The sequence below is a fragment of the Hyperolius riggenbachi genome, chromosome 10, assembly GCF_040937935.1.
Source record: "Hyperolius riggenbachi isolate aHypRig1 chromosome 10, aHypRig1.pri, whole genome shotgun sequence".
NCBI classification, from domain to species: Eukaryota; Metazoa; Chordata; class Amphibia; order Anura; family Hyperoliidae; genus Hyperolius; species Hyperolius riggenbachi.
The window spans coordinates 289,269,685-289,279,825 of record NC_090655.1 but is presented as its reverse complement, the minus strand read 5'-3'; the positions used below and the strand labels follow the sequence as shown (position 1 = coordinate 289,279,825).

The window sequence follows — 10,141 nt, the reverse complement described above, 5'->3', positions numbered from 1 at the left end:
CATTTTTGCAATACTCCATTCATGGAAGGGGTTTGGGGGAGGGGGCCTCAAGTTATAGGCTGCTTGGGGCCACCAAAACCCTTGCTGCAGCCCTGGAGGGTGGGCATAGCAGAGAGGGGAGCGGGAAAGCGAAGTTTCAACTCGCCTGACTCGATCCTGAACACAGCTTCTATCTTCATCCTGTCCCAGCGCGCGTCGCATCAGTAAGAGCTCCACCTGTGATGACATTGGCTACATCATCACGGGGTGCTGTTACTATAGCGACAGACGCCGGGACAGGATGAAGATAGAAGCTGTGTTTAGAATCGAGGCAGGTGAGTTGATACTTCGCTCTGCCCACTCCCCTCTCTGCTATGCCCACCCTCCTACCTCTCCGCCTGGCTCCCCATGTGGCCGCAGCACCTGCACACCTGCGGCCAGAAGCAGAGTGAGGCCCCAAGCGGGTGCATGGCTCGCCTGTATACTGGTGGTGCCCCTGCCACCCTCCTGCCTATACTGGGGGCATCTACCTATCTAACCTATACTGGGGGGCATCTACCTGTCTAACCTATACTGAGGGGCATCTACCTGTCTAACCTATACTGAGGGATACCTACCTATCTAGCCTATACTGTGTCACCTACCTATCTAATCTATACTGGGGGCATCTACCTATCTAACCTATACTGGGGGCATCTACCTGTCTAACCTATACTGAGGGGTACCTACCTATCTAGCCTATACTGTATGCACCTACTTATCTAATCTATACTGGGGCATCTACCTATCTAACCTATACTGGGGGCATCTACCTATCTAGCCTATACTGTGTCACCTACCTATCTAATCTACACTGGGGGCATCTACCTATCTAACCTATACTGAGGGGCATCTACCTGTCTAACCTATACTGAGGGATACCTACCTATCTAGCCTATACTGTGTCACCTACCTATCTAATCTACACTGGGGGCATCTACCTATCTAACCTATACTGAGGGGCATCTACCTGTCTAACCTATACTGAGGGATACCTACCTATCTAGCCTATACTGTGTCACCTACCTATCTAATCTACACTGGGGGCATCTACCTATCTAACCTATACTGAGGGGCATCTACCTGTCTAACCTATACTGAGGGATACCTACCTATCTAGCCTATACTGTGTCACCTACCTATCTAATCTACACTGGGGGCATCTACCTATCTAACCTATACTGGGGGCATCTACCTGTCTAACCTATACTGAGGGGTACCTACCTGTTTAGCCTATACTGTATGCACCTTCTTATCTAATCTATACTGGGGCATCTACCTATCTAACCTATACTGGGGGCATCTACCTATCTAACCTATACTGTGTGCACCTACCTATCTAACCTATACTGCATGCACCTACCTATCTAACCTATACTGAGGGATACCTACCTATCTAACCTATACTGCGTGCACCTACCTATCTAACCTATACTGCGTGCACCTACCTATCTAACCCCTACTGCGTGCACTTACCTATCTAATCTATACTGGGAGCATCTACCTATCTAACCTATACTGAGGGGTACCTACCTGTCTAAAGTATACTGAGGGAACCTACCTATCTAACCTATACTGCGTGCACTTACCTATCTAATCTATACTGGGGGCATCTACCTATCTAACCTATACTGAGGGCAACTATGCTGGCTACCTATAATGGAGGAACCTACATATCTAACCTATATTGGGGGCAACTATATGGGATACAGTATACTGTGAGCACCTATACCTGTTTCCACATTGGGGGCACATTTTACGCCCTCGCCCTGGGTGAAATTTAGCCTAGAAACTGCTAGTATTTGGCTCCACCCACATCATGTTTTGGCCGCTTTGTTTTATTGTGTCGCTACCCATTTTTCTTTCACGGATGGGGGCCTCAAGTTATGGACTGCTTTGGGCCACCAAAACCTTAGCTGCCCCCTGACTGAAAACAGCTGTTACTATCTAGATGACTCTCGTCAGAGGTAGAGATATAACCAGGTACAATCTGCAGAAGGAAAAAAAATAAGGCTGCAATTCTCATATTCTCCACAAGATAGTGATCACAGTTATACCAATACAGGAAGTAGTGTTTGGCATAGACAGGAAGTTAGGGGTTAGAGTTGAAGTGGGAGGAAGTGAAGGGAAGCCATTGCTGGAACTGGTAGCAGAAAAGGTAATAAGATACGTGGGGATATTTGTGACTTTCCATCTCTCTGGTGAAGCCCAAATTCTTCATTACGTGTCATCTTTCCACCATCTATCTCACCATGGACCAAGGGCAGCATAGACAAGACCACCAGGGCCTCTACCAGGATGCCAGGATGGTGAATCAGCTATCCCCCACATCACCAGGTAAGAGGAGGCATTAATGTAATGTAGAAGAGAGAGCAGTGCGTGGGGTCCACCTAGATCTAACCCCCCACCCCATCATCTGATAAATACAGACAATCTTTTCAGTCAATGTGTGTGTTTCCTACAGATTTATCCAGTAACAGAAACCCACCAGAGAGATGTACAGGTCCTCTTTATTCCCAGGATTGTCCACCTAGATTTCCCATCATCTGATAAACACATAGAGACAATTTATTCAGTCAGTGTGTGTGTTTCCTACAGAAGTATCCAGTAACAGAAACCCACCAGAGAGATGTACAGGTCCTCTTTATTCCCAGGATTGCCCACCTAGATCCCCCATCATCTGATAATCACATAGAGACAATGTATTCAGTCAGTGTGTGTGTTTCCTACAGATGTATCCAGTAACAGAAACCCACCAGAGAGATGTACAGGTCCTCTTTATTCCCAGGATTGTCCACCTAGATTCCCCATCATTTCCCCATCATCTGATAATCACATAGAGACAATGTATTCAGTCAGTGTGTGTGTTTCCTGCAGATGTATCCAGTAACAGAAACCCACCAGAGAGATGTACAGGTCCTCTTTATTCCCAGGATTGTCCACCTATATCCCCCATCATCTGATAATCACATAGAGACCATGTATTCAGCCAGTGTGTGTGTTTCCTACAGATGTATCCAGTAACAGGAACCCACCAGAGAGATGTACAGGTCCTCTTTATTCCTGGGATTGTCCACCTAGACCCCCCATCATCTGATAATCACATAGAGACAATGTATTCAGTCAGTGTTTGTGTTTCCTACAGATGTATCCAGTAACAGAAACCCACCAGAGAGATGTACAGGTCCTCTTTATTCCCAGGATTGTCCACCTAGATTCCCCATCATCTGATAATCACATAGAGACAATGTATTCAGTCAGTGTGTGTGTTTCCTACAGATGTATCCAGTAACAGAAACCCACCAGAGAGGTGTACAGGTCCTCTTTATTCCCAGGATTGTCCACCTAGATCCCCCATCATCTGATAAACACATAGAGACAATGTATTCAGTCAGTGTGTGTGTTTCCTACAGATGTATCCAGTAACAGAAACCCACCAGAGAGATGTACAGGTCCTCTTTATTCCCGGGATTGTCCACCTAGATCCCCCATCATCTGATAAACACATAGACAATGTATTCAGTCAGTGTGTGTGTTTCCTACAGATGTATCCAGTAACAGAAACCCACCAGAGAGATGTACAGGTCCTCTTTATTCCCAGGATTGTCCACCTAGATCCCCCATCATCTGATAAACACATAGACAATGTATTCAGTCAGTGTGTGTGTTTCCTACAGATGTATCCAGTAACAGAAACCCACCAGAGAGATGTACAGGCCCTCTTTATTCCCAGGATTGTCCACAGGAAGATCACACCATCCCTCACCATTATCAGGTAGGTGGGACTGAGGGTCTCCAGAGACTCTAAACTGTATTACATTTTTCCTTCTGCATACGCTGTTATCTGTCTTCACAATTTAAAGTAGCTCCTATGTTGTGCACTTAGGGTGGAGAACTGATACATGGAAGTGCTGTGGTTAAAGAGGAAGAAAAGGAGACATATGTGAGGAGTGATCAGCAGTCTATGCAGGAGGGTGACATGATGAGGACAAGTAAAGAGGAAGAAGAAGAGACATATGTGAGGAGTGATCAGCAGTCTATGGAGGAGGGTGACATGATGAGGACCTGTAAAGAGGAAGAAGAGGCGTATGTGAGGAGTGATCAGCAGTGTATGGAGGAGGGTGACATGATGAGGACATGTAAAGAGGAAGAAGAAGAGACGTATGTGAGGAGTGATCAGCAGTCTATGGAGGAGGGTGACATGATGGGGACAAGTAAAGAGGAAGAAGAGCAGACGTATGTGAGGAGTGATCAGCAGTCTATGGAGGAGGGTGACATGATGAGGACATGTAAAGAAGAAGAAGAAGAGACTTATGTGAGGAGTGATCAGCAGTCTATGGAGAAGGGTGACATGATGGCGAAAATTAAAGAAGAAGATGACACTTATAATTTCAGTGGCCAGCAATATAAAGAGGAGGATAGAATGATGGTGACAATTAAGGAGGAAGATATTTTTAAAAACAAAGAAAGAAGTAAGCAAAAACACTGACAGTAATTACCTTTATATTCATGTTTGCTGCTTTACCATACACAGATACACAGTAGGGGTGACTTAGTGTTACCAGCCTGTAATAAGCTGAGAATGGTCACTGTACATTACTGTACACAGATTGGTCACAGTAGGGGTGACTTAGTGTTACTGGCCTGTAATAAGCTGATAATGGTCACTGTACATTACTGTACACAGATTGGTCACAGTAGGGGTGACTTAGTGTTACTGGCCTGTAATAAGCTGATAATGGTCACTGTACATTACTGTACAAAGATTGGTCACAGTAGGGGTGACTTAGTGTTACCGGCCTGTAATAAGCTGAGAATGGTCACTGTACATTACTGTACACAGATTGGTCACAGTAGGGGTGACTTAGTGTTACTGGCCTGTAATAAGCTGATAATGGTCACTGTACATTACTGTACAAAGATTGGTCACAGAATGGGTGACTTAGTGTTACTGGCCTGTAATAAGCTGATAATGGCCACTGTACATTACTGTACACAGATTGGTCACAGTAGGGGTGACTTAGTGTTACCGGCCTGTAATAAGCTGATAATAGTCACTGTACATTACTGTACACAGATTGGTCACAGTAGGGGTGACTTAGTGTTACCAGCCTGTAATAAGCTGATAATAGGCACTGTACATTACTGTACACAGATTGGTAACAGTAGGGGGTGACTTAGTGTTACTGGCCTGTAATAAGCTTATAATGGTCACTGTACATCACTGTACACAGATTGGTAACAGTAGGTGTGACTTAGTGTTACCAACCTGTAATAAGCTGGTAATGGTCACTGTACATTACTGTACACAGATTGGTCACAGTAGGGGGTGACTTAGTGTTACTGGCCTGTAATAAGATGATAATGGTCACTGTACATTACTGTACACAGATTGGTCACAGTAGGGGTGACTTAGTGTTACCAGCCTGTAATAAGCTGATAATGGTCACTATACATTACTGTACACAGATTGGTCACAGTAGGGGTGACTTAGTGTTACCGGCCTGTAATAAGCGGATAATGGTCACTGTACATTACTGTACACAAATTTGTCACAGTAGGGGGTGACTTAGTGTTACCGGCCTGTAATAAGCTGATAATGGTCACTTTACATTACTGTACACAGATTGGTCACAGTAGGGGGTGACTTAGTGTTACCGGCCTGTAATAAGCTGATAATGGTCACTGTACATTACTGTACACAGATTGGTCACAGTAGGGGTGACTTAGTGTTACTGGCCTGTAATAAGCTGATAATGGTCAATGTACATTACTATACACAGATTGGTCACAGTAGGGGTGACTTAGTGTTGACGGCCTGTAATAAGCTGATAACGGTCACTGTACATTATGTACACAGATTGGTCACAGTAGGGGTGACTTAGTGTTACTGGCCTGTAATAAGCTGAGAATGTTCACTGTACATTACTGTACACAGATTGGTCACAGTAGTAGGGAGGGTCTATGAGATACAAATAGCTCTGACTTGTATGTAAATATAATGCAAATTGTATGCACATAATAAGATTTGTCTGGAAATATTACATTGAATGAATTCCTAGCTGCATTAAATTTTTATGCAAGGTAAAGTTACAGTCATGTGATTGGCTGTCTGTAATTAGCACAACCTTCTGCAGTTCTCTGTCAGGCTGATAACTAGCGATGGTCAGTGACATGCCAATAACGCTGAGATGGTGCAAATTGTATGCTAATTATATGCAAAGTGATGCAGCTGCTGCATCTGGTCCATTTCCAATCTGCATAAACTTTACACCAACTTGGAATTATCAGCAGCTCACTGTCCCTCCCTAATGATAATTGCTCCTCCCCTCAGAATTCTCTAACAGGAAGTGATGATGTTTCTCTATTTGCAGCGTGGAGTCCCGGCATCAGGAACCTCTCAGAGACTCGTCTCTCTGTATCCACAGACTGTACAACGGATGATGATGTCACTGGACAAGAGTCTCCTGCAGATATCCTGGTGACCCCAAATATTCCCCCAGACTCCCCTCACCTGTCTAACCCCGAGGGGCCTCATACCCAGCACAGCTCTCCCCCTGCTGGAGGGTCTTATTCCTGTTCTGAGTGTGGGAAATATTTTGTACGGAAATCACGTCTTGTCTTACATGAGAGATTTCACACTGGTGAGAAGCCCTATTTCTGTGCTGAGTGTGGGAAATGTTTTGCATGGAAATCACATCTTGTCAGACATGAGAGATTTCACACTGGTGAGAAGCCCTATTTCTGTGCTGAGTGTGGTAAATGTTTTGCATGGAAATCACATCTTGTCAGTCATGAGCGATGCCACACTGGTGTGAAGCCATATAAATGTTCTGAGTGTGGGAAATGTTTTGCACAAAAATCTCAACTTGTCGTACATGAGAGATCTCACACTGGTGTGAAGCCTTATTCATGTGTTGAGTGTTTTAAATGTTTTGGAGATAAAGGAAGTCTTGTCATGCATGAGAGATCTCACACTGGGGAGAAGCCCTATTCATGTGCCGAGTGTGGGAAATGCTTTGCACGGAAATCACAGCTTTCCAGTCATAAGCGATTTCACACTGGAGAGAAGCCCTATTCATGTGCTGAGTGTGGGAAATGCTTTGCACGGAAATCACAGCTTTCCAGTCATAAGCGATTTCACACTGGAGAGAAGCCCTATTCATGTGCTGAGTGTGGGAAATGTTTTGCTGATAAATCACACCTTGTCAGACATGAGAGATCTCACTCTGAGAAGCCCTATTCATGTGCTGAGTGTGGGAAATGTTTTGCACGGAAATCACATCTTGTCAGTCATAAGAGATGCCACACAGGAGAGAAGCCCTATTCATGTGCTGAGTGTGGGAAATGTATTGCAGATAAATCACACCTTCTCAGACATGAGAGATCTCACACTGGTGAGAAGCCCTATTCATGTGCTGAGTGTGGGAAAGGTTTTGCAACGAAATCACACCTTGTCAGTCATGAGAGATCTCACACTGGTAAAAAGCCATATTCATGTGCTGAGTGTGGGAAATGTTTTGCAAGGAAACCAAATCTTGTCATGCATGAGAGATCTCACACTGGGGAGAAGCCCTATTCATGTGCTGAGTGTGGAAAATGCTTTGCACGGAAATTACAGCTTTCCAGTCATAAGCAATCTCACACTGGTGAGAAGCCCTATTCATGTGCTGAATGTGGGAGATGTTTTGCTGATAAATCACACCTTGTCAGACATGAGAGATCTCACTCTGAGGAGAAGCCCTATTCATGTGCTGAGTGTGGGAAATGTTTTGCTGATAAATCACACCTTGTCAGACATGAGAGATCTCACTCTGAGAAGCCCTATTCATGTGCTGAGTGTGGGAAATGTTTTACATGGAAATCACACCTTGTCAGACACGAAAGATCTCACACAGGTGATAAGTAAGGGTCAGTGATAGCTTTGCCTCCAGTGAACCTGAAGTGGCCACAGCATACTGCTCTCCATCTCCCCAGCATAGCAGGCAGTAGGGGGGATGGAGAGGGGAGTGCAGCAGCCAATAACAGGCTTGCTCAGTTCCGCTCATCCCTCTCTCATCACTGGGGAGAAGCTCTATTACTGCACTGAGTGTGGGAAATGGTTTGGACATAAAGCAGCACTTATCAGACATGAGAGATCTCACACTGGAGAGAAGCCCTATTCATGTGCTGAGTGTGGGAAATGTTTTGTTCTGAAATCACATCCACAGCTGGGGATTTGGAGTTGGAGCAATTTTGGGTACCAGGCATCAGACGTAACAAATATACTGACTCCTAATAAATGTACACTGTTATTAAAAGAAAAAAAATATGATAAAATGCTCTATTTCTCAGGTAATAATTATAAGTATGGTAAGTTGTATGTACAGTAATAGCAGTGCTTAGTGCTGCTAAATGATAAATAATAAAGCAGTCACTGTGATTCTGGTTTCTATCGTTTTGATAACAGTTTAAGTAATAAACACATAGAGGCAGATAAGCGTCCTAATAGGAGAAGGCAGTGGTCTGTGTAAACAGACAGTATACAGAGGAAACATGTCATTAATAGCGGGGTACAGAAACAACATACAATGTGTACAGTCGAGTATAGAATGGATGATAGGGCCACAGAGAGTACACAGGACCCAGTGTTCTCCCCAGGATCTGTTAGCCGGGTGCAGCACCCGGCTAGTTTTGGTGAGCACCCGGCTGTTATCAGCTCCTATGCTGTAAGCAGAGTTGGTTACAGAAGTACTGGCCCTGCATTCTCTCATCTCTCCCACCCGGCTGTTATCAGCTCCTATGCTGTAAGCAGAGTTGGTTACAGAAGTACTGGCTCTGCATTCTCTCATCTCTCCCACCCGGCTGTTATCGGCTCCTATGCTGTAAGCAGAGTTGGTTACAGAAGTACTGGCTCTGCATTCTCTCATCTCTCCCACCCGGCTGTTATCGGCTCCTATGCTGTAAGCAGAGTTGGTTACAGAAGTACTGGCTCTGCATTCTCTCATCTCTCCCACCCGGCTGTTATCAGCTCCTATGCTGTAAGCAGAGTTGGTTACAGAAGTACTGGCTCTGCATTCTCTCATCTCTCCCACCCGGCTGTTATCGGCTCCTATGCTGTAAGCAGAGTTGGTTACAGAAGTACTGGCTCTGCATTCTCTCATCTCTCCCACCCGGCTGTTATCAGCTCCTATGCTGTAAGCAGAGTTGGTTACAGAAGTACTGGCTCTGCATTCTCTCATCTCTCCCACCCGGCTGTTATCAGCTCCTATGCTGTAAGCAGAGTTGGTTACAGAAGTACTGGCCCTGCATTCTCTCATCTCTCCCACCCGGCTGTTATCGGCTCCTATGCTGTAAGCAGAGTTGGTTACAGAAGTACTGGCTCTGCATTCTCTCATCTCTCCCACCCGGCTGTTATCAGCTCCTATGCTGTAAGCAGAGTTGGTTACAGAAGTACTGGCTCTGCATTCTCTCATCTCTCCCACCCGGCTGTTATCAGCTCCTATGCTGTAAGCAGAGTTGGTTACAGAAGTACTGGCTCTGCATTCTCTCATCTCTCCCACCCGGCTGTTATCAGCTCCTATGCTGTAAGCAGAGTTGGTTACAGAAGTACTGGCCCTGCATTCTCTCATCTCTCCCACCCGGCTGTTATCAGCTCCTATGCTGTAAGCAGAGTTGGTTACAGAAGTACTGGCTCTGCATTCTCTCATCTCTCCCACCCGGCTGTTATCAGCTCCTATGCTGTAAGCAGAGTTGGTTACAGAAGTACTGGCTCTGCATTCTCTCATCTCTCCCACCCGGCTGTTATCAGCTCCTATGCTGTAAGCAGAGTTGGTTACAGAAGTACTGGCCCTGCATTCTCTCATCTCTCCCACCCGGCTGTTATCAGCTCCTATGCTGTAAGCAGAGTCGGTTACAGAAGTACTGGCTCTGCATTCTCTCATCTCTCCCACCCGGCTGTTATCGGCTCCTATGCTGTAAGCAGAGTTGGTTACAGAAGTACTGGCTCTGCATTCTCTCATCTCTCCCACCCGGCTGTTATCGGCTCCTATGCTGTAAGCAGAGTTGGTTACAGAAGTACTGGCTCTGCATTCTCTCATCTCTCCCACCCGGCTGTTATCGGCTCCTATGCTGTAAGCAGAGT

The 10,141-nt window shown here is 45.4% G+C and overlaps 1 protein-coding gene across 1 annotated transcript in view; it reads left to right on the top strand.

The window, feature by feature from the left end:
• LOC137535589 (zinc finger protein 585A-like) overlaps positions 1–10,141 on the top strand; it is a 65,366-nt gene that overhangs the window by 27,073 nt on the left and 28,152 nt on the right. Inside the window, exons 3-4 of the mRNA XM_068257440.1 lie at positions 190–203; positions 6,652–7,646. Of these exons, the coding sequence (XP_068113541.1) occupies positions 190–203; positions 6,652–7,646 (1,009 nt within the window). The remainder of the gene's footprint in view (positions 1–189; positions 204–6,651; positions 7,647–10,141) is intronic.